General features: G+C 24.1%; 2 protein-coding genes across 7 annotated transcripts in view; one reads left to right on the top strand and one right to left on the bottom strand.

Annotated features, from left to right (window-relative positions):
- Positions 1-1019: 1019 nt before the first annotated feature.
- On the bottom strand, positions 1020-12521 carry LOC102671415 (aminopeptidase N). The gene is made up of 15 exons (XM_006615777.2): positions 12307-12521; positions 11944-12025; positions 11259-11521; positions 9667-9873; positions 9437-9592; positions 8467-8796; positions 6722-6872; positions 6533-6659; positions 5750-5840; positions 4928-5111; positions 3339-3546; positions 2860-3137; positions 2537-2736; positions 1962-2138; positions 1020-1819 (listed from the first exon to the last, which is right to left on the bottom strand). The coding sequence occupies exons 1-15, from the start codon at positions 12339-12341 to the stop codon at positions 1387-1389; spliced, it is 2922 nt and encodes a 973-aa protein (XP_006615840.1). The 5' UTR covers positions 12342-12521; the 3' UTR covers positions 1020-1386.
- Positions 12522-14084: 1563 nt separating this feature from the next.
- LOC102671536 (thyrotropin-releasing hormone-degrading ectoenzyme-like) overlaps positions 14085-26857 on the top strand; it is a 24478-nt gene continuing 11705 nt past the window's right edge. For 2 of the 6 annotated variants that reach the window (XR_004150505.1, XM_031510515.1), the window contains exons 1-5: positions 14085-14408; positions 20387-20574; positions 22406-22733; positions 23841-24252; positions 26619-26777. Coding sequence is in view for 5 of the 6 variants with exons in the window: in XM_031510515.1 (XP_031366375.1) it covers positions 14360-14408; positions 20387-20574; positions 22406-22733; positions 23841-24252; positions 26619-26777 (1136 nt within the window). In the remaining variant the exon portion in view is untranslated. Of the gene's footprint in view, positions 14409-20386; positions 20575-22405; positions 22738-23840; positions 24253-26617; positions 26778-26857 lie in introns of all 6 variants that reach the window. The other 4 variants (XM_031510517.1, XM_031510516.1, XM_006615779.2 and 1 more) reach the window with 4 other exon arrangements.

Genomic DNA, 26857 nt, shown 5'->3' with positions numbered 1-26857 from the left:
TATAATAGAAGTATTAAGTTATGATGGAAAAAATCTAATATTTGTAAACACAATCCATTCATAAAGTGTTGTATTACTATAAATTAAATTTTTTTATTTTTTTTAAATATTAATATAAAATATGTTATGATATATATTTTGATTTATGTCATATTTCTATTATTAATAATATATATGATAATAAATATGATTATCATTTCTAAAATTTTTATTTCAACGAAAAAAATTTAAAGTGAAATTTTTTAGAAAAGAAAAATTTTTATAAAAAAAAAATTTTATAATCGATTGATATTTTATATACATATAATAATACTAAATTACATTTTAATATTATATATTATTAGAAATATATTTTTATTAAGATTTGGTATCATAGAAATATATTAGAATAAAAAAGACATAATAAAAAACATTTCACTTTATAAAATTTTTTATCTTTAAATCAATTAGCAATAAAACATAGATTTGTTAGATATATATAAATTGATTAAATATTAGTTAAATTTTTCTGATTATAACGATTTTCAATCATGTTTTTTAATTTAAATGAGAAATTGCTATTAACAAGTTACTTAAAAATATTAAATTATTATATTCAAGGAAGTTAAATTTGATTAAAAAAACGAATTTAAAATAGTAAATATTTTATAACTGTATAACTTATGCCAAAATTCATTTTTATTTTGATATAGTCTGTCAATAAATTGATTAGCCAAGTTTTATAAGTCAATTGATTAAATCAGTCATTTAATAGACACACAAATAGAAGTTGGCTTATATTTAGATAATACTTTTAAATTATATTTAATATTATGTATTTTTCTAAACAATAAAAGAAATATTTTAAAGGAATAGGAGTTTTCTTATAATTAAATTGCAAAAATTGAAATTAAAATTGCTTATTGTATTATTGTTAAAGTTTTATTTAATTAAGCAGATAATTAAATTGATACAAACAATATTATATACTTTAAACAAAAATTATTTAAATAATTTTTTAGATCTTAAATCAATAATAATTGATATAATTATATTGTTTATTCAAATTTAAATATATTACATATCTAATAGTAATTGTACATTGGATAAACTTTATATTTTTTTGATAAATAAAAAAAATATAAGCTATGACATTAAATTATTATTAAATCTTCAAATTATTAATTTGATTATTTCAAATATTTATTAATTTGATAAATTTTTTATTTTATTTTTAAAAGTTATTTTTGCAACAATTTATTTATATATTTAAATTTCAAGCAATGGATGATTGATATAATATATAACTTATAAATATTTTAGAAATTGTAAAATTTTTTTTCAATTTCTAAATTTATATTTAAACATTTTCATTTAATTTTCAATTATGAGTCTTCTTTGTTTAATTTATTCCGTGCTAGGAACTATAGTAGTAGTGACTACATAAGGTTGAATACCTTCTAATTCTTCTTTTGGCAGATTTTCCATAAGCCAAGCATCAATTACTGGAAGATTTTTTTCACTCCATTCTTTTATTTCCATTTTGCAACATTTTTGTGTCATAAGATCGGGTGGGAATTCATCTGAATGACTTTCATACAATTTACGCAATATATCTAAACCTTTTTGATTGCTAAATGAGGAAATTGCAGATTCCACTATGCGGTACCAAATATGTTTTTTATCGTCAAATCTTTCTTTCACAGTATCCCAATTATCTGTTAAAAAGTTGAAGAGGGTTGTATAACCAGCTGCACCACCACTCAATGTAACAAAAATTAATTGGATGTCTGAATCAGTAAAGTTTCCATTTTGATTGAGAATTGTTACATTTAACAATCTGTAATATTGTTATTAAGAAAATGAATAATTATTATTTTTCTAAATGAAAAAAATATAAAATATAATTTTTATTGCTCAAATTTTTTTAAATGTTTTAATACATTTTAATGAATTAATCAAACATAATTATTTATGATTACCTTTCGATTTTATATGTGTCTTTTGGACAACCAGCTAAAGATTTTAAAAGATAAGTTCGTTCATTTTGTTTCCTTTCTGGACTGTTTTGAGGAAAATTTATAACACGTTGAAGTCCAAATTCCCATTCTTCTTCGGTACCCCATTTGAATACCGGACAAATAAATTCATTGGCGACTCTATAAAATAAACAATATTAATTTTTATATTATTATTATAATAATAATTTATTATTATAATCATAATAATAATTAATAATTAATAAAATTTAATCTTTAAAATATAATAATATTTGATTGATAGAAGTTTTAATATAATTTTAATATAAAATACATAATTTTCAATCATTTATTTAAGTTATTTTAAAATATAATATTAATATTGCAATTGAAATTATAATTATCTTTTAATTTTTAGGAAAGATTATATACTTCTATTACAAAGAATTATTTTCTGAATAATTAACAGTATTAAATGTAAATACCTGTTAAAAATTAAATATTTTAACTATCACTTGCAATAAAATAATTATAATTTTTATTTTCAAAATAATAATAAAAATAATAAATTTACGAACGGATTTCCTTTATCCGGTTCCTTATCAGTCAACCATTTTTTATATTGATCCCGCGCTTCATTAACACATGGTTCGTATCCAGCACGACAAAGAAAATTTTTTGTCATTCCTCGCATGTGAGTTTTCCAAGATGGTTCATTCGTCTCAATATTTTTATTAAGTTCCTCGTACAAAGGCTTTAACAATGTCCGTATGTATGCCTAAATAAATTTCTCATTCATTAACTGATTTTATGAAAATTTCACATTTAATTTTTTTTTTGTTGCAACAAAAGTAATTTATGTATGTTAAATATCATATATAGAGAAATAGAAAATATTTACCTCGAATTTAGGATATACTTCAGTTCCCTCGATACGTCTACCTATGTGATCAATCATCATAAAAACTGGCTCCCATACAACGTGGCTCCTTTCTTCTTTCAAAAAGAGTGTCATATTTAAAGCGATTCCGAAACAAAGTTCTCCGGAATATGCTAAATTCCAAGAATCATGAAGAAGTTTTGCTCTGGTTAAAACAGGAATCTTTTCTCGATTTGGACTTTGTAAAAATTGTGATAGCATTTTCCAATTACAGGAATCATAATTTACCGGGAACATGCCTATAAAATCATTTTTTCGAATATCATACGTTACAATGAAATTGTTTTATTAAATCGATTTAATTATCCAGTAAAAAATTATCAAAGAAAATTGAAATTTATTAAAAAGAAAAGCGATTATTTAAATTATTTATCAAAGAAATGAAACGGATTTAGATTTATATATTATTTTAATTTTAATTTATATTACTATTTTCATACCTATTTCCTCTGGATTGACGATGATAAAATGATTTTCATTAGTATTATCTGGAACAGTGAGATTTTTTGCTGAATTTCCTTTCGTCAACCACAGGTGACAAGGCTCTTGAAATGTTAATTTTTCTTGGGTCATTATCACTATTGGTATATCCCATTCATAAGAAACTTTGGGTGCGGAATCTCGTGTAGTTTCTCTGAGGTAAACTTTCTATAAATATATCCCAATGTGAATAATATTAACTTCAATTAAATTAGAAATGAACAATATATTGAAATATTTGAATAATAATGAATTAAGTTCAAATTAAGAATAATTTATTATTTAAAATATTAAGAATAATTTATTATTTTGTGTATTATTTACATATATAACTATCATGATAAATATATTATCACGTACAAATTATAATTATTTGTGTTACTGTTTCTTTCATAATAATGAAACGATGTTATCTCAAGAACTAAAGAATATCCACCATCAATGACCTAAAATAGTATGTAAATATATTCTATTGTACATTTTTATTTGGATTATACCGTTAAGATTACTTTAATGGTTTTGTTAAAGATGGAACAGCATTTTTTCGTTCTTCAAGGGTAAAATCTTCATTGTATTGTTATGCTCATGCAATAATTGCACATCCGTCCGGTTTAAATTATTTCTACATTTTAAAAACTAATTAAATATTTTTTATTTAAAAAAGAAACAAACCTTGGAATTTATACAATCACTTGTAATTCATATATCATATATATATAAGTAAAAAAGAAAAAAAAATGCTTTTTAAAAATTACATTAAGATAATATATCTAAATCTTTTTTTACAATATACATTAGATTATACTAAGAAAAAAAAAAATTATATGTCAATACAAAATATCAATAACAATTGATTTGCAACAAAATATAATTTATTTACTCAAATAAACTATAAAAAAACAATTTAAAATATAGAAATATATTTAATAAAAATATTTTATTTTTAAATGTACAAAAAATACTTTAAAGGAATTAAAAAATGAATGATACGTATGATTTCCATGATATTTTCTGCGAATTAATTAATATACATTTATTGTATATTGAAATAAATAAAAATGTGTTGAAAAAATTGTAAATAAAAAATTGTGTAAAAAAAATCCTATAAAAAAAATAAAAAAATCCTCATAAAAACCGATCTAAGTATATCATATTTCTTAATGTTTTTTTATATACATGTAACATTTTTTTAAAATTAAAAGATACGAACAAAATTCTGACTTATCGAAACTTATCGAATATAACTTTTCGTTATATAAAATTTAAAATTTATTTAAAAAATAAATATTATTGATCGTGCAATTGATTATATTATTCTTTTTTTGTTGCGTTCACTCTCGATTTGCATATCCACATCGTTACGTACTTATGCAAGAGGAGAACCGACTTCATTCAAAGCGCCCATAAACAAATACAAGATTGCATTTCGTATTCATTGATGGTTTTATCCGTGTGAAAATCATCACTATCTTTATGCTTTTTTGCGTCTCTGAGGTAAGCAACGTTTTTGCTCGGTAAGATTGTAAGCAATAATTGTAAGTACACATACCTGGCTAAGTGTAAGAGTTTGTGTTTCATAATCGCGGATTACGGTGACTAATGGTACCCTATCTCGATTGGTCCACGGGCCTGCAATGCTGTTCACTGTCAAACCTTCTGGCAAAATGTTCATTTCTTTCGCGACATCGTTTAATCGGCTGTAAATGTCATCTGCAAAAAAGGTTCGTAGATTCCTGAAAAAATTGTATTTGGTGGGTGAACAGAAGTGAATAAAAAATTCAGTCGAGAAAAATAGCCGGGAAACAGTGTTTCTGAAAATGATTTATAGTCTAATAAAATGGGGGAATTATTTTCGAGATAAAATTATTTTTCTTCTCAAATGTTTATTGAAATAAGAGGATGTTTGAAGATAAAAACGAAAATAAAATTCAAATAACTAAAAGTGCTTCTTGTATAAAAATTTTGAGAAAATTTGTAAAGTTCAAAATAATGCCAATAAATTAAATGATATATATATATATATATATATATAGACTAATATAAAAGATAATATAGACTATCATAATAGAAGAAATTAAATTCAAGATAAAAGTTTTTCTATAATGATTTTTCTAAATATTTATGAAATAATGTAAAATATTAAAAATATTTTTAAAATAATTATTTTGTAAATTATTTGACATTATTAGAATGTAATTAAAGAGATTGCAAGAAACATTAAATTTTCTGTTTTTTCCATAATATATAAATATAAGGAATATTATTATAATTTTTTTGATAATCATTAATTTAAATAACATTTATTAGAATTTAATTATTGAACTTGCATCTAAAATCTGCTTCCCGGCTAACTGATAAAAACAATTACTACTCTTCTGAATTCTGTTGAATGAAATTTCTAACGCCTTTCTGGAATAATTTCTCTCCAAGAGTGTAATTGAACATCCGGAATACCAGTTCCGCTATAAGAAGAAAAAAATAACGTAATTAGACTTACATAATTAGTAGCAATTTGATGTGCTAATTATGATAATTTTTTTTCAATAGTATATAAAATTGTTAAAATTTTCAAAGTAATCATTTAAATAAAAATTATCAAGTCTTTTATAATCTTAAATATCTTTTATAATCTTTTTTTTTATAATATTTGAAACTTTATTACATCATTTTTAAATACTAATAATTAATATTTCTTTATTTATTATATAATATATAATATACATTCGAAAAGTTTAAAATATTTTATAAAAATTTTCGCATATATTAATATTTTATATATATTTATATATTCTGAAAAATCAGTTTATCAGTAAAAGAAAAACGGAGTCGTAAAAAAATACATCTGCATAATTTGGTTTTATTTTCTACAATATTTTTTATCTCCAAAGATTAAGTTAAATAAAAAAAATCTAGTCATAATGTATAACTTATGTTATAGAATATGCTTTAAAATTTATTAGAACAATGTATTTAATAAATAAAATATATATATTATAAAATATAAATGAATAAATTACTCTAAAGATATCTTGTTCAAAATACTTAAGAAATTATTAAATATAATTGTTTTAATGCATTGTATTATATATTAAATTATATATTAAATAATTATTATTAATGATAGCTTTTATAAAATAATTTAATTAAAATTTACTTTTCGCTGATGTAGCTTCATTCCTGATTCCCCCAACTCTCGAAAAAGGTTCAAATTTTCCAAATTCATAATAAAGAGAATATAACAGAGTCATTGGCCATTTTCCTTCCATTTCATCTGGATTAAGCTGCAATAAATATATCATTTTCATAAATTAATTTTCGTGCGTGTACGAATTATAATACGTACATTCACGGTCGTCATTGAAGCTAAGAACGAATTAAGTGCTTTGTTAATTGGTGCATCACTCCAACGGAATGGTGTAATATATTGACCGATCCATTGATAAATTAGTTCATAAGCCGTATTCCAAATTGAAGGACTGCTTATTTCACTTTCCCTATTAATAATCAAATTATTAAATACTTAAATAATTATTTGTATATTTGTACCTGCAATAGGTAACTTAATAACCCAAACTTTAACTTATTATCATATGAAAATTATTTTGGTCAAATAATTAGAATACAAATATATAATATTCAGACTTATATATTATAGAAATTTAACAGAAAACGTGATTTATCATATATTTTTTTTTTTAATTTTTATTTGTAAGTAAATTATTAGTATTTAAAGTTATTTTTGCTTAATGTTTTATGCATATTTAATAGTAATACAGTATATCAAGTAATTCATAAAATTATATGAAAAGAATTAATATCGATTTTAATAATATTGAGAATTATTTATTTAATTACAAAATTATGTGCGATTATCGAATTATCGATGTTTTATATTATGAATCGAATGTAGATAATTTTGGATACCATAATTTCAATGGTTGATTCATACTTGTTGGTAATTAATCTATAATATAGTTATCGATAGTGTTATTCATTAAAAAAATATTAATAGAACTAATAATTTAGAAATTATAATAGATTCAACGAATCAAAAAATTTGATATGATTTTTTTACAAAATTAAATATTAAATTTTACATTTTATTCAAATTTTGAATAATCTGCCGAATTCTATTACTCGACGGTCGGTGATATCAAATCCTTTTTATCAACGAAAAAAAGCTTTTTATATAATACTTTATTGATTATTTTCCTATATACATATATATATTTCGTTTTTTTCTTTTCTAATTCTCAAAAAAATATTAAATATAATTTTATTTCATATTTTAATATTATATTTCATTTGATATTTTCTTTACAAATAATCTGCGAAATATATTTAAAAAATATTTAAAAAAAAATTAAATATGAATTTTGAAGATATATAATAATTTTTAAAAGATAAATTTCTCCACAATTATCTTTTTATTATAATTAAAATTTAAATTATAAAAATTTTTTTATTTAATAAAATTTTAAAATACACATTACTATAGAGACACATATTATATATATGTTTTGTATATTAAATAATTAATATATAAAATTATAATTCATAGATTATGTATTATTATTTTTTAATAAACTTATTAGATTCATATCGATAAATTTTATTGTTAATGATTTATTTAAGTAAATAAAAAATATCTACTTATTAACATATCTAAAGTCAAGATCATTTATGAAAAACCAATATTTGGAAAATTGAATATATTTAAAAAAAATTATTGATAAATCTAATTATATATGTATGTAATCTATTGTAACCTACCTATAACTTAGGATAATGATTCATGAATGAATATATCAGTATTTTTAAATAAAATTTATAATATAATGATATTAATTTTAGCATGCAAATAAAATAAATAATCAAATTTTTCACTTATTTCAAATTTTGTACATTATCACGTAAATAATTTTTTCTTAAAATTTTTATTCGTTTCTTTATAATTTTTCAATAAATTTCAATAATGTTGCAATAGAAAAATGTTAATAAAACTATTATTGTTTACAAAAAAATATATAATACTCAAATAACATTTATTTTTTCATGCTCGAAAAAAGTGTGATAAACGATACATACTTGAAGAACATCAAACCCCAACTGTCAGATGCTTTGGTAGCACTGTACAAAGGAACTGCTACCAAGTCGAGTTTTGGCAAAACAATCGAGCTGTTGAAGTATTCTTGTAAATAATTCATAATCCTGACAACTTTGTCAGGTACGTCCTTTAAAGAGTCCAAATACTCCTTTCGACCCCACACTTTAATCTCGAGCTTTCTTCCATCCATTTCATTGATTTCCTGTGTGGGCGAGATACTCTCGAAGTCCGATACTATCAGAGCCAATTGATACGTTGATATTTCCGGTGTCTTCGAGAAATGATCCCAGATTAAATCCGGCTCTCCATCTCTGAGTAAAAAGAACATATTTTAATTGTAAACTTTTTTACACAATTGAAAAGAATTTCGAGCTATTTTAATTTAATTAAAAACTTTGAACACTGATTGTGTTCGATAATTAATGATAAGAATATTGTTCGTAGATTTAAGAGATTTAAGATATGCTTTATATACACTTTAATTAGATATTAGCTTATCAATTTAAGGGTACAATTAACTGATATTGATTTTTTACAATCTAATGAATCGAGCGCAAGAACTTGGGGAACTTTTTGTTTCAAATTTTTAGATTTTATCATTGCAGAAAAATATAATAATATAAAATTATAAATATATATATATTTAATATATTTAAAATTTTGTTTTGAATATTTTTGATTCATAATCATTTTCGGGTGAATATCATCGATATCAAAGTTACAATATTAAATAAAATTAAATTAAATCAACTTTTAATACAATGTTCAATTTTTAAAATGAATTTTCTTAATTAAATATTTTTCCTTATTTGAAATATTCTTTAATTTATAATTTCGTCTCGTATAAAAAATATCCTCGACATGCCATTAAACAAATTTATACATTCGCAAAAGATTAAATAATGAAATTAGGATGGAGGAAAAGAGAATATTATAATACAAATTACTTACATTTCCGTACTGCTCTCGAGAGGTGTGTTCGAAAGGGCGATCATATTTTTCGGGCGTAAGACGCTCAGTTTGAAGGTCGCTTTGTAAGGAGGTTCATCCATACAAGGGAAGACAGTTTGCGCGCTATCCAATCTGAGATTAGTAGCCACAAAGGGACTGGAAAAGAAGATATATTACGCACGTTGCGAGATTCCTTTTCTCTTAGATTACGTGTAAAACATTGCAATTACTGTTTCTTTCCATTGGCGTCGATGTATTCGTTTTTGAAGAAACCGTTACTCTCATCGGTGGTAAGGTTTCCGGTGAAAATGAGATCTACTTCGCAGCTACTTCCCTTTTTTAGCATCTGCTGGAGATGAATTGCGTAAGAAGATGGCCATGAATTAGGACGAGTGATTCTCGCAACGTTCACATCCATCAGTGGCAAACCTTTCTCCCTTTTTATTTATTTTTTTTTAATAAACAGATATTAGTTTTGAGAGATAATTTAAACAACTAAAAATAGTAATAATAGTAATAATTAAATAGTAATAATTGAATAGTGATAAAATTATTTAATTATTTGGAGTTAAATTAGTTTATTTATTAAATATATTTAATAAATATAATTTATTAAATATAAAATTATATTACGTATAATTATAATACAATTTAATTTATATAATTATTACACGAATTAAATTTGATTGTATATAATTCTTTCGAAAAATTGTGTATTAAAGATTTATTTGAGAAAACAATATTTTTTAATATTATTATTTATTGATAGCATATACTTTTTTTTGATATATTTCATATACTTGATGTTGTAATAATTATTAATTTTAGTTTTTAGTATTCGTAAATAGAATTTTATTTAATTAAATCGTATTTTATTTTTTCTATTTTAATTTGTAAGTGAAAATTTCTTGATAACAATTTCATCTTCATGAAATATAAAAGTCAATATATATATATTTTGATAAATTTTTTTATTAAATTTTTAGAGTATATTAATTTAAAAAATTTCCAATGATTTCTATCCAAAATTTGCATTTTCATTAATTATCTTTAGACTGAATTCATTTAATTATTAAACATTGCTTTTTAATTTTTTATTTTAGAGAAAAGTATTGCAATTTTTATTGAGCACTATTAGTTTCTAAAAGTTCATTCAATATATTACATCACAAGCAAAAGACTCTATATTTTCTTCAATTAATAAAAGATGTAATTAAATCTTAAAAAAAAAATTCGATTCTCCTAAAAATAATAATAATGTGTTTATGTATCTTTTAAATACGTAATAATATTTTGCAAAATTGGACATTTTTTAATAAATATATTATTTTGATATTATTATTAACATCGTATCTTATTCGTATTCTGTTGTTCCAAATTTAAATTTCTCTAATTAAATTCGCTTCACAAAGGAAAATTCTCTTTAATAATATATACTATAAATAATTACTATAAAATTATCATTATTAAAAAAAATTAAACATCAATTATATTCGTATATTAATAAAAATTATCCAATACAGAATATAAATTTAAATCAATAAGATATAATAATTTATATCCTTATCTTTTTAAAAACTGTTCGAAATATCTATTTCAAAATTATTGCATGAAATATAAATGATATATAATAATAAATACAATTTAATTTAAAAAAAAAATGATTCATTTCTAGAATTATTATTTTATGTATAATCATATTTCAACTTGTTTTCTATCATATTAATTAACCAATCATTTAAAGTTTTATTCAAAGTTAAATTAATTCTTGTTTTTCAACTTTAAGTTTATCGCTTGTTATTCATTCATTCAGTAAATTTACCTTTCCTCCAACGACATCTCCGTGGCCTTAACATTATACCCCGAGATGTCAAGATGTGGGTGAGCATTTAAAATAATTGTGTCGCTGGTATCTGTCCAAGTGACATTGATCTTAATTCGACCTTTGAATTTATCGTTCCCAATAAAAGGTTGAAGTTCCAGGTGGTAGCTGGTCGGCACCACTTCCGTTGGCAATCTGCGCTGGCTTGCTTTCGATAGATACACGTCGTTCAGATCTATGCTTCGTTTTGATTTCCATGGTATCTGTAAATTATTTTCTATTTCTCGATCTCGAAATTTATCGCGATATTTTTCCCTTGTGTTATTGAAATACGTAGATTGGAATTAGATATATTTTTCAAACATTTAATATATATCAATATTATGAATGACGTTCTATACGACGAAAATAATTTTTCCTACCGAAAATTTCAATCATGGAAATAGTGTATGTATTCCAAATGATTAATGAAACAAAAAAAAAAACGAATTTAATTTTAAAGAAAGTCAATGAACATAAATATATATATTATTTCAAATTATAATTATTTTCCAAAAGTTTTATAATATGTAAAATTTATTTTTATTTATTACATGAATAACTGAATCTAATAAAATATAATAAAAATCGATATTTTATTGCACACGCACAAACAAGAAATTATATTAATAAAAAAATTACTTACACTAGAAAAAGCTTTGGTATCCTGTGGAAAAATGAATATCAGGAAGAACCCAGTGATAGCTGCTATCCACCTCATAGTTCTCCTGTGGAGTAAGTCGAAACGATTATTTATTTCAACGGGAATGAATCGTGAAAGATAATATAACTGGATGATTCGCGTGAAAAAATAACGTTTAATACAAATAATTTCTACATCGATGAAACGAAACACTTCAGAATTACTACAATTTAAAAATTTTCTATAAACACATAAAGACCTTCTTCTCACTTTATCTCTTTATTATCAGGCACCACGAGTTATCAAGCATCGATCTCAATCAATCGAACTGCACGGGATCTGCTTCTATCGAATTCGAACACTTACTTCGCGATCCTTATCCAACACGTCCTTACTTGCATACGGTGGACAACGATCTAACCGATGCAATTCGCGTATTTTCGAATATCACCCACTTCTACCCGTAGCCAACCAAGGCGTGTTGACGTTTGACCTTGATACCGCGATCCCAATATCCGTGTCACAATGCCACCGAAAGACCAAGTCCGAATGTAGTCGTTGGCCAACTGTCGTCCAACTTTCCGTTCTTCTTCGAACCAGGACCAGGCCTGGTTGGATTGTGCGAAGAAAAGATACAAAAAAGATAAAAAAAAAAAAAAAGAAAAGGAAAAGAAATTGCAACAAAGAATAGAGAGAAAACGTGGACGACCACGTGATGGAAGGAAGATCATCCCTTCCTCCCCCCCGTGGATCGGTGTCCGAAGCACGATGTTCAAAGCGCTTAGATCCACTTAGCCGCGTAATCGGTGGATCGTCCATTATCCAATTCCATCGGGCAAACGTCACAAAAGGGCCTAATCACGCCTGTACCCGTCGGTGACGGACGGAGAGGCGTAACGTGAATGGCCAATCCCGAAAGCATCAATGGAAATTGAGATGCCACGAGCCTACTCTGTGGCATCTATCCGAGTCTGGTACCGTTTCTGCAACCAGGAACCATTGTGTATTCGTTTAATGTTTGAAAAGCGGCCAATTCAGCCGCCTCCGGGCAACCGACGAGTTCGTTTCCGATTTGGTGTCAATTGGAACTGATAGAGAGAAAGAGAAAGAGAGAGAGAGAGAGAGAGAGAGATGTTTTGTGTATCGCGTTTTTTTCTTCTTCGACCTCAACTTTAACCCGTGCCACTCGTCAACTTGTCTCCTCCGACTTTGAGGGTGGGTCGAGCGAGGAAGAGACCTCCTTTCATTCGGATTCACGTCGCATGATCTGGAGCAACGACGATCATTCTAATTCCCTTTAACCGTGTTGCGTGCGTACTGTGTGTGTACGAAATCATGCCCTCCCTTTTGGATATTTGCGACGCCCCAAATAAATTGTATTGAGCAAAATAAAGCAATTATGTGCAATTGTGTTACACAACAACATTCGTTTCGTTGTTTTCGAATTTGTTAAAAGTATAAAATTAAAGTTATTAATGATAGTAATGAGAATGTCATGCAAATAGTTATATGGTGCTTCCCCTTTACGTTGACGATGATTAATTTTTAAGATAACATTTTCTTGAAATATATTTGCTGAAATTGTTATGTAAATTATGTAATTTAAAACAGAGGATGTATATATATATATATTTTTTAAGTATTTTATATAAATAATTATCCTCTTTTGTTATTTATAAATTGTTTAATTTTTCGATTTTCTAAAATTTTTAATTTTACATGCACAATACTTAAGGAAACATCTTTTAGATTTTAGAAACTGAAACGAAACGTAGAAATTGATATAAGAAATGTCAATTTGATGTTTATTTTATCATGTTATAAGCAATTTAAGTTCGCTTCGTTAGATGAAGCAAAACAGAGATAGAATCAAATAGGAAAGACCAATTATTTCATCTCATGCATATACCAGTTGTCAAGAAATAACTATTGGTGCAATTTGTTTGTAGATCTCATTGAATTTTCCTTCGAATAGATTTGATAAATACGCATATATCCTAATAGAATCGCAATTATTATCGATAAATCAATAAATTTATTTCCTACTTAACTTCAAACACTTAACTTGGACGATGATGGAACAACGAAAAGAAAAAAAAAAAAACGAAGAATTACACGCGGTGTAGAAAGAATGAAGAACAATGCGAAGGCAATGATTGAAAAAAGTGGGGGTACAACGTGCATTGGAAGAGTTCTGGCCAGTATTCGCGTGTTGCACTGAAGCTAGAACTACTAATTGCGTTGCACCTGTACGAACGAAGCGCGCCATCGTGGGCATATAATTTTAATCTTGTTTTTCGCGACGACTTCTTTTTTTCGCCCCGGTTCCTTCTTCCGCTTTCTTCCGTCCGCGATTTATTTTCACGTGTAACGATATCGTTCGTTGGTTTCGAGACCGAGGAAACCGGAAGTTGTTCACATGAGCCGAGGATCCATCTCCAGTTGGCAAGATTATGGACGCAGAAATTGTGAGTGAATTGTGATTTCGTTTTCTTTTCTTTTTAACTCTTTTCATTTCTTATATCTGTTCATTTATATCCATTAATTTGTACGTTACTTATTTATATTTATTTATTATGTATCGATAAAGACGATGAAGAATTAGATTTTAAATTAAAATTTTTACAAAAGTTTAATATGAATGATATCTGTATTTATTGGATTATTTATTTCGATGTTTATTTATTTATTTATTTATTTATTTTTATCACGTTTTAATACGAGCGAAAATTATTTTTTGAATGGATAATTATTAATTAAAGAGTAATGTGTAAAATTATATGTTATGATCATTTCTTTTATATTATTATTATTACTTGTAATTTTGAACACGAAGTAGTAAGTATTTTAAATCACTGTTCAATTATAATTATTAACAAAGTATCATTGAAATTCTTTTATTGCTATTCAAGGAATGTGTTACCAGAATATCTATTCTATAGGTAGCTATTAAATGCTATCATCAAGTAGTTAAGAATGTAATAACAATGATTGCACTTTATCTTTCAATGATCTCTTTATATTTTCATGATCTCATGTAACAAGCACGAAACGATTGTTTTTTTAACGAATAAAAAATTTGTAACAATGGATGGGAACAAAAAAAAATAAATATATTAATAAAATGATAAAAGTATAACAACCTTGAAAAGTTATTTGAACCAAATGAAACATCACATTTATTTTAACACAAATATTTATGGCTTGCAATATTTCTTTAATTCTTGAATATATATTCAAACATGACTGTTAATTTAGTTTTTTTTTCTTCAATATTTATCATTCCATAAATTTTTAAATTAACTAATAAGAGTCTATTAAATCTTATAATAATTATAAATTTTTTTTATAAGAAATGCATGCAAATTTTATTGAGAATTTAAATAATGTGATATACTAAGAAATTCTTTTTCATAAAATATATATTCATTACATGAAGTATTAAACATTATTTTTATTATTTCACAAAATATTATGTTGATAATTTATTATTTATATTTTACAATTAGATAATATATAATATATTAGGTTTATAATTAATTTTATTTTTTAAGTAAAAAGTAAAAATAAAATAAAAATTAAATAAAGAATTTTTATATACAGGATGTCTCAACTAAAGGAAACTAAAATCAGTTAATTATTGCATCAATTTTTTTTCAATTCATTAATATTCTTTTTAAAGGAGAAATATACCTATTTATAATACAAAAAACTTTTTCTTTTGCATTGTACATTATTTTTCTTTCAAAATCATTTAAATATCATAAATATTTTTTGTGTTATTAAAAAACAAAATATTTAAATGATTTTTAACTAGAACATTCTGTGTACATATATATGATATATGATAATATATGAATTTTGACTTCAAGTTATTTTTTTAAGAAATTCTTGATTCACAACACTGTAAATATATTTTTGTTTTCTTTTCTCATACAAAGCATTAAATATTTTCACAATCAAAATTAATCACTTTTTATATATTATAAAATTATTATTTTTATTATATTTTGTTTGTTTTTTTATTATTTATGGATTCATAAATGTCCATAAAAATAAATGGTTTCTTGAAGTAGAATCAATCAAACATAAACATTAGTCAAACTCGTGAACAATTTAGTTACTACTTTTTTACGTTTTGATTGCTTAAGTATATTGCTTTTCGTGTCTCTGAAGCGTAACTAATACCAGTGTCTATAGTAACTATCATTAAAAATCGCTTCTTTTTTTCTCTTATTATTCTTTTCATTTTTCATCAAAATTAATTTTGATTCTTCTTTGTATAAAAAGTGTGTATGTATGTATGAAAAAAATTATGAATTAGTGGAAGAAATTAGATTTGTGGTACATAATACGAATTGTATATAATCATGAATCAGTGGAAGAAACCAGATTCATAGTACATAATATGAATCGTATATAATCTTCAGAGGAAACGTACGATCGTAGTTATTATGGCATAATTTGTAAGTACTTGTGATGATCTCTGCGTTACATGTATATGCGAATGGAAGAATTTTCCTGTGTACTCGATATCAAAGTACTTTAATATCTAATGTAATCTTCACATAATCTCTTTATTAAAATATTTTCAAATTTAAAACGATATTTTGAAAGTAAAATTCAATGTGCCGTTACTGTAAAAAGTTACTGTAAAAATTAAAAAAAAAAAAAAAATTCTTTTTTCAAATTTAATTACATACAATATTTAATTAAATTAAAATAAAATAAAGTGAAAATTAAATTATTTCTTTTTTTTTTATTTTAAGATTATTAAAATATCATAGTTTTCACTTAAAGAAATAATTACAATTACAATAATATAAGCATCAACTAATTCAGATTTTCTTCGTGAAATTTAAGTCTACAGAGTTTATGTAGAAGAAATATAGTCCATTTAAACTAACTTCAATACGATTCTCATAGTTTTGCCATCCTCAACGTTATCCTTGTTAAAGTTTATTAAATATTGATGTAAACAACTAGATGAACGTGAATTGGAGAGATTTTGAGTTTCGTTTGTTTAGAGATTGATCACGTACTGTGTGACATAACATGTAACACAATCTCATAGCACATATATGCCGTGAAAAACTATACATCCTATTCGCATACGTAATCCTGTGAAGCACTGTAGTAACCTTCAGCCATGTCGCGTGCGTTATCGCTGTTGATGTATCTTTGGTTGAAGTTATTCAATGTCATACGAAAGTACACATTTCTTTCCTCACAAAATTTCTGCTTATAATCTATGAATTATGTTTCTTATACAATCAATTTTTATTTTTGTTGAAATTTAAAGTTAAAAATAATATTTTAAATTATATTCTTAATATTTATTTTTTAATATTTATAGATTTGACTTGAACTAATAATTAGGTAATTAAAAAAAATTAATATATTCGTGGAAAAATTAATGTTAGAGATGAAAATAAATATAAAAATTAATAATGCAAAAATATTGAAACTTAGAATAATTAATTAAAATAAATAATTTATATTAGATAAAATTTGATAAATAAACTTCAATTGAACTAAAATCAATCTTTCAAAGATATCCTATAAATATATTGTATATATACGTATTAATATCTTATATGTATCATCCAATTGAATACAGAATATTAAAATTTCGAATATGAAAGCATGGATCGATCGATATTATAATAATTTTATGTGGATTATATCTGTAAATTAGGATTAAGAAAATAAAATATTAGCTGTAGAAACGAACTAAAGGAAGTATATTAAGTATAGTGATATTAGTAATCGCGAATTTGATTTATGGCTGCTCGTAATGATTAGCATTAGGTCATGTGATACATTTACTGCATAGTTTAGAAAACTAAAATTGTTCAATAACTTAGTATTGAGTGAATTTCATACAAATATTAAACATGCATCGAGCACTTTATGCAAAAAAATCGAATTAATCTTGTGTGACTAATGTATCACTGTATATAATTGATTAAGTACATGCATGATAAGGTACTCAGCATAATATTTGATTATGTAAAATTTGTTGCCAATTATTTTGAAGTTTCTTATTAGTTATGTATTTTCATCTTCATTTCTTACGAATATGAATTGTATGATTGCGTCAGAAATAAAATTTTTAATTTAACTTTTTTAAATCAAAATATATTATAAATAATTTATTATAAATAAATAATAGAATTAAAATGGAATAATGAAAATTAATATTTTTATCTGTTAAAATTACTAATAAAAATTAAGAATAATTTTAGCATTAATATAATTACAATAATACAAAATTTTGACAAATTTTGATAGTTCTAACTTAGAAACAAATTCGATCAATATCGCATTATGAAAAGAAACTTTTATCTGCAAAATAAATTAGCAAATGCGATAATAATAATAATAATAAAGTATAATATTATTTATTTTATCACATAAATAAATTTATCATTTTCAAATAATATAAAATTTAACATTTATCGAGAATTTAATTACAAATCGTTAGTTATGTCAATTTACAATTCGATTCGTAATTCAAAGATTATGTTATTTGAAATATTGAAACGTAATCATGATGCATTATATGATCATTATACAGGCCAATAATCATTCATAGTATTCAGGATTGTATATGCACATATATATTGATTAATAGTTGAACACGTGCATCAACAATGTTATGATATATACTCATAGTCTTGAGAATTGAACATTATGATATTAATGAAACAATATGATATGTTAATGAAATTGCGTCAGTATACTTTATTATAGATTAATTTCTAATAATGAATTATTGAATATCAATTACAATATTTTATTCATAAATAATAAGATGCAAGAATCTTTTATACATATTTTATTTTTTTAATGTAATGAAACTTATATGTAAAATAAATTTAATAAAAAAATTCATTTTATTAGAAAATATCTTTGTTTCTTAAAAGACTCTATAAAATATTATTCAATTCATTTGATGATTTGATTTATTCTTAAAAAATGTAAATTAGCTATTTTTATGTACAATTTAACTGTGACATTCCTTAGACACAAATATTTAAATAACATTTGAATGGTAAATTAATTTTTGCTCATCTTTATGCAACATCCAATCTGTGCCTCAACTTCTCTTAAATATGAATACATGTATAAATGACTGAATATAATTTCTTAAATATTAAAGGAAATAATTGACATAATTTGATCTTTAAGTACATCTTTAAATATATAAAAATGAAATTATATGATTATAGTAAAATAAAAGAAAATTTAAAAAATATTTTTCTCCATAAAATTATATTAATTAAAACAAATTTTATATAAACAACTTTACATTATTTAAAACATTCTAAAAACATTTGATCCATAAACTTTGTACTTGTAACATAACTTAGCCTAATAATGTTCAAGTATACAACTACAATCCTAAAGATTTGCACTGTGCAATCGTATATCAATTTCATGAATATTAATATACATATTTAATATCATTCCATAAAATATTCCAACAATCATTTAAAAAAATCTCTATTTCTCACTACGAATAAATTTCTTCTTATCGTTAACATATATAAAAAAAACTATAGCTTTGTCAGTTTGTAAACGATTATGTTGACCAGTTAACGTGGATATATACGATGGTCCTTGAAAGCCAAGGTACGTTTCTCGATTTACGAGCGTGCACAATCGGACTACCTTATGGGATGCGTATGCAGAAGTCAATTTCAGCAATGATGCTTCATGTCCGCCCCGAATGTTATGATAACGCGAATTCGTCACGATTATGACAACGTCGTTTCGAACTGTCAACGTTATTTCTGAATATCGATTTATCAGATGACTTTTGACCGATAAACGAAAATTCGAAGCGGAACGTTTCTATGGATTTCTATGGAAGAATATTTCGAAAGATGTATACTTGTTTTGATTTGAATGTTTTTAAATTATTTTTTTCAATGTCATTTGTGAAGAGTATAAATATTCGATGAAGTATTTTGTACAAAAAGAAAAATAATGTAATCAAACGATTTATTCGTTATTTTATTTCATTTGTTATTTGCTTCATTTATTATTTTATTGCTCGTTATTTGATTTTAATGAAAATAATCATTTGTTAGTTTCTTGATATAATATTATTATAATTATAGTAATTAATATGTTATAATAGTAATAGTAATATAGTAGGATACTAATTAATTATTATTTGAAATTATTTTAAATTATTACTTGAAATAAATTTTTCCCAGATTTGAATCTATGATTGTAAATGAGATTTATTCATACCGGAATTTCTTTCCTTTTTCATTACAAGTTAAAGATTAATCAATTTTATGTATATTAAAGATAAAATACATCCTCTACTATTTTAAAACTTCTTTTATCGATTTCTTTTTTCAAATCTTCTCGATATGCGCTATGGTATTTTTGCGAGAATTTATACCTACTTCTCAAATATTTCTTGTAGCTCAAATTATGCCACAATTTAGTGGCGCTCCCGTGGAATTTATGACTAGCGATGACATCGAGTGTAAAAGAGGCGATGGTTGGTTTTTATCGTACACAAAGATAGCGGGGATCGTCGTAGTTTTTATTATCGGTGTCGTTGCCGCAGGATTTCTTGGATGGTACATCAATTCGTTACCCAAGAAAAAAGTAAGTAACATGGGAAAAAAAGAAATCATAATATTAATCCATTAATTCATTGTTAAATTTGGAAAACATTGTAAATAATTCAAGATTTATTGCAGCTGTTTTTGAAAATGTGTAATTGAAATATTTATATTTTAATACTTTGGTCTCCTATATACTATTTTTTACTATATATTACGAGCACATTAGTGACATCTGTTCGTTTAAACATAAGCATATAAATTACGGATTTTTATGCAGAGGTATATCTTGCATATTACATATAATTTGCATATTTTATAAAGTGTCCTGTAACTGGTGATATGGTAATTATACATGAAAAAAAAAAAATAAGTCGAAAATATATTGAATGAAATTGTTTTATTTGAGGGTTTTTTTTCAAGTAAATAATAATAAGTAACTAGAATTGATCTTAAGTAACTAGAATTGATTATTTCTTGATTAAATACGATTTAATTATCGTGATTATGATTATTTTTACTTTATATAAAATAAACAAACAAATTTTATCATTTAAATTTTTGTTTTTGAAAAAATCGAAATTGAAACAATAATCGATAAATTTTCAAATTTGATTTTTTCGAATAAATAACCTTCTGTTGATAATTTATTCTGATCAAGAAATTTAATTTTCAAATTTAATTTTTAAATTTCATTTATGCTTATTATTTAATTCATTGAAAAACGAAACTTTGAATGAAAAAATTTTATTCTACGTATATTTTTGATTTATTTTTTCATGTAGAATTATTCCTGCTTTGTTGTATATCATTTCTATAAAACAAGCAAAATGAATATGTTATATATTTTTCTAATGTGACATATTGCAAAATTATGAACATATAGAAGAATCAGAATACAGAATGAATATAATATTCCATTATATTTTATGACGAACAATTTTTTAACTTAATTTTTTCAGATAAAGCAATAAATTGATCAAAAAATTGAAAATATGAAAATATATCATAATTCGAATTATAATAAATAAATATACATAATAAAATTATTGATATTTTTCGTATAATTTAAATAATATGTTACATTTATTATACATTAATTTAATATTTGAATATATTTATAGCTGTATATATTAGCTGCATAAAAATCCACAGTATATTTAATGAATATAATATAAAAAATAATATTAGTCCCTTTGATTTGATAACGAATTAATTATTAATTTTAATTATTAATTTTCTAATTCATGTGAGTAATCAAAGCGTACTTATTTAATTATAGTTTCTCGATAATTATATGCTATTCGTATCGTTGAATATTGATTGAACTAAATGCGATTAACGAATCGTATTTCACGTGCAGGATATGTCACTATTTTATTTTTCATCAAACAGTAAATACGTTTTATTAATATCGATAAATAAGAGAAAACATGATATATAAACAATAAAATGCACTTAAAAATACAAAATAACAACGGAATAATATTTTGTGCTCTGTCCAGCAAAGGCGTAGCCAATATTTTATAAGGAAAAATAAAAATATTGGAGCAAATTTTAATTTTTTTTTATTTCTTTTATTACAGATATTAATATTTAAACATAATCAAAATAAAGTGAAAATCGAATAATTTTTCAATTTTTAATTTTTTATTGAATATTGAATATGATTAAAAAATATAATATTTTAATTTATATTTATATCACGCAAATATACGAAATTTTAAAAAATACAATGAGAAAAGACAAGTGATCTATTTGCTCCATTTTAGCTACGCCTATGCAATACATTTGAATGAATAATTGTCTGAACGATATATAGGTCGAAAAATTCCAATTCTTAACTTAAATATAACAAAATCTGTATTTGTTAGCCTTTCACAACTCTAGATTTGCTCAACGATGAAATCGAGGATACTGAGGGCGTCGGTGAAAATGCGGTTTCACCTTTCATTCATCCCTTGAAATATCGTCTCGAATTAACACCGATTATCGATATTAACGGTCCATCAAGGGTAATGGGCCGGATGGTTATCGATTTTCTCGTAAACGATACAGCGGGTTTAAATAAATTCTCTCTAAATGCGAAGAACATTACGGTGACGAGATATAAATTATCATCGTTGGATTTAGAAAAAAAGACGACGAGAAAAAGACGAAGAAGAAGAGCCAATGATGTTGTTAATGACAACGCGATGTCTGGTAATTAATTTTATTTGTTATAATTGTAATTGCAGTGATATGTTGCAGTCTTTTTTTTACAGTTACAATTTTTTATAATACAACGTGCATGTAATACGATTGCTTCAAATGAATTCTAAATTGTTATTTGTTGATATATGAAAAAATGCAGTAAGTAATTATATATGAAAAAATGCAGTAATTCAGTGTAATTCAGTATTATTAATTTTTTTGGAAATGAACATATAGATGATGTGTGAAGTGCAATTTTGTTTTAAGTTAAAATTATTAAAAATATAACTTTGATGGAATATATTGTATAATAGTCAATCTATGTTAGTTTTAGAGAAATCTCTTATTTCGCATATCTGAATTGCATTTTTTAAGAGAATCTTTTGTACTGAAAAATGAAATGGAAAATTAAAGATAATTTAAATAGAATCATGTATTTTTTTAAAAATTATTAAATCACTTATAATAAAAATATTAATTAGTTTTTTAATCTTGTATTATAAAAATTTTGTGTTATAAAATTTATTGTGAAAATTTATGTAATTTTTATTTATTTATGTAAAGAAAGCAAAGATAAATAAAAGAATTCATATGTTAGGTAAGTTTTACAAAACTTAAATTAAAATATTTCCTATGTAATAATTTTTTATCATAAATGATTTAATAATTTTTTTATAGGCAATAATCTGCAATTCTTGACCAATGCTTAATGAAAAATAGATACATGCCATATTTTCATAACTTTAAAAAAAAGTTATATATTCATAAAAATCATATTCCTTTTAAGCTTTTTTTTCTATTGAACAAAACATTCATGTTATTATACTACAAGAAGAAATGATTGAAAATTTGAAATAATAAAAACTAATAAAAAGTTGAAATTGAAGTACATACATGTCACTTGTTTTGCATTGTTTCAATTACATGATTCCATTTAAAAGACAAAATTGATCTCTTCATATGACCTTTTATATATTTCATTTGCAAAAAAATTAATAATTATATTCCCTTCTACATCACACAACTTTTGCACGAAATATTTCTTTCCTTAAATAGTTACAAATTATTTGAAGTGATCATATCATATGAATCATTCTGTATTCAATTTATTTCCAGGTAGTAGTGTATATTCTATAGAAAATGACGTCTTGGTAAGCTTGACGGAAAACGAAACGATTCTGTACGAGAAAAATATTGAGCATCTATCGAAAAACGTGTCCTCCATTGAAAAAACCAAGCTTTCCTCGTTAAATTATGCCTCTGTTTCCAATATCGATAAAATTAAAAATTCGAACGTGGATGATAAACAATATGAATCCGTGATGACACCTGATGATTCTTTTAAAAGTGTCTCATCGAATGAAATACAGATTGCAGAATACAATATAGACGAAGATAAAGAAGTTCACACAATTCAATTGAAAACTCGGATATATCAAGGAGTTTATTCATTTGAGATCGAATACGAGGCGTTAATCGACGAAAATGTATTCTTCATCGCAAATTATAGCACATTTGGCGAAGAGAGGTAAATATTTTTTATTATTATTTTCTATATATTTATTACTTTTTTTTTTTGCTATTCTTAGACATTTTTATTTCTCTTTTATTAATTGTAAATCGAGCATGAGTGTTGAAACTAGTTTATTTTTAAAATTTTGTTGAATATTGCAAATTAGGAAAGCTTGATGATTTTAAATTGAAGTTTTTTAAAATTTTGAATTTTAACATTCACTCAAAAATGATCGAAGAGTAGATTAATTAATCAATAACTCTCTCCCTCCTTGAAAGTCCTTCCTGGATCGGTGATTATTTAGTTCATCAAAGGGTTGGGAGTTCATCAATGGAGAAATCAGTCTCTAAAGGGAATAAGGTTTACAATAGATTGTCAATACATCGTGTTTATTGATATGAAACTTGTGTATAGGATAATATAATCGTATATCTTTGATGATCGACCGAAATAAATTTAAAATTTATTATTTCATTAATTTATTCAACAATTAAAGATACAATAAATCAATTTTATTTTTATACGTTTTCGATCGCGTATAATTTAATAAATAAACCTTAATCGATATTTTTTTATAATTTTGTAATTTTTTTTGTAAAAAAAAATTGAGATTGAATTAAAATATAAATTCATTTTCACGATTAGAAAAATAGAAACTTTTTAAATAATTTAAAGATATTTTTTTTCGAATTTGTAAAGCATTGATTATTTTTCTACGTTTATTATATTTTTTCTGAATAAATTGTTAACAAATAAAAGAAACAAAAATATCTCAATATTAATCAAAACGTAACATAAAACATTTTAATAATAATAATTTTACTCATTTCTTCTTAATTTTTTATAATATAGAAATTTAATACTTCTTTTTTAACAACTTTTTGCATCGTAACTTGCATCGTAATTAATCTTTGTTTCTTAATACTTTCCATATCGTGAAAACACTTAAATAACTCAATTTCAGTGGAATAATATTTTCAGCGAACGATTTAACGATTTTCTACGTTAAAAATACGTAAATAGTAATTTAATCACTTCGCGTTCTTTTCTTAATTTTCTAATTAAAAAAAAAATAAAAATAAAAATAAAAAAAAGAAGAAGAAAAAATTAATCGTCCAATGGCTCGTTTATCTCCTCTGCTGCAATCTTTGAAAAGGAATCTTTTTCCAAAGCGAACGAAAGAGATATATCGACCATGATTATTTATTGGCTATATATATATTTGTATGTATATTTGCTTGTGTGGGCGTGCAAAGTGCTCATGGGCAACAAACAATCGCGAATGATTACAAATATTTGCGTGTTTCCAAGTCCTATATCGGTACATCAAAGAAAATTCCTTTATATTCAATAGGGACAAATAGGTAGGTATGAAATAACAATACTATGGATCGACACGAATGCTCGCGAAATATGATTTTATTTGCGAGCATTTGGTCCGTGGCAATATTCTGTAACGTTATGACCATTTCTGCAAATGTTTGGCAGAAATACACGTTTAATGGATATCCCGGTTTTTAAAATAAACAGTTGAGATTGGTCTAAAGCCTGGTATTTACTAAATGGTGTTATGCTAATGATGGGCTGCATTTAAACAAAATTCAACGTCTCTAGAACAAAAAGCAGAAACGTGTAAATTGTTATTATAATAGTTAATAAAATTTATTTGAACGATTTATTGATTATGAAAATATAAAGATGTCTTTTTTTCTTATTATGAAATTTCTATTATCTAAAATATATAGATTTTAAGTATTAAGATGATCTCATAAACAATACCATTTTATGAACATAATTTTATCTAATATAAAAATAATATTTATTTATAAATATTTTTAATCGATATAAGTAGAATTTGCAAGGATTATTTTTTTTTTACGATCGAGAAAAATTTTTATCTCTCCTTTGAATTAAAAATTTTTGCTTAATTTTTTTTTAATTTATATTCTCGAAGAGAAAGATTGCAATTAATAAAAATTAATAAAATAAAATTTGTTTTCAAAGCTGCATATCGTCTATTTAATTTTTTACTTTCAATTACTTTCAATCATCATGATTTAATTTTGTTTTAAAAGCTTGTAATAAATGATTCTTTGCAATTTCAATTGAGCTTTTAATACACGACATTATTTAGCGAGTTAAAACATGTTACATTTGATAAATTATTTGAAAATAATTATGAAATAAAAATCGATGGAATAGCTAAGAAGTCAAAAAATATTTCGGTATCAATTACAATAATATGAAATATTTAAGTTTCTATATACATGTAAACATTCTTATTTAATCCATATATCTAAAATTGCTTTATTATTCCGATAGATTTGCAAGAAAAAAATTCATGTCACGGAAATTTTTATTAACAGTCCACGTTTTCACAGCAGATGGTTAATGGGGACGAAATTGAAACACTCCGGTGCTCGATGTCTTTTCCCAGTTTTCGACGATACCGTGCACAAGTCAGTTTTCTCGGTATCCATAACACGTTCCAAAGAAATGATAGTACTCTCAAATATGCCCCTCAGGACTTTAAGGGATGTGTAAGTAATTCATGCTATGCTTCTCGCAAGATATATTTTTAAATGATCTGCCCTGAAGATACATTTAAATTGAATCTCTA

This window comes from Apis dorsata, unplaced genomic scaffold (genome assembly GCF_000469605.1).
Source record: "Apis dorsata unplaced genomic scaffold, Apis dorsata 1.3 scaffold_235, whole genome shotgun sequence".
Classification (NCBI taxonomy): Eukaryota; Metazoa; Arthropoda; class Insecta; order Hymenoptera; family Apidae; genus Apis; species Apis dorsata.
This window is presented reverse-complemented; position numbering and strand designations above follow the sequence as displayed.

What these genes read in the sequence shown, in the direction of transcription:
- LOC102671415 (XM_006615777.2), bottom strand. Translation starts at nt 12,341, where the DNA reads ATGCAAGTAAGGACGTGTTGGATAAGGATCGCGAA. An exon ending in ATACCAAAGCTTTTTCTAGT is followed by an intron (nt 11,522 to 11,943) that starts GTAAGTAATTTT and finishes AATAATTTACAG; the next exon opens with ATACCATGGAAATCAAAACG. An exon ending in CTCGAGAGCAGTACGGAAAT is followed by an intron (nt 8,797 to 9,436) that starts GTAAGTAATTTG and finishes CTTTTTACTCAG; the next exon opens with AGATGGAGAGCCGGATTTAA.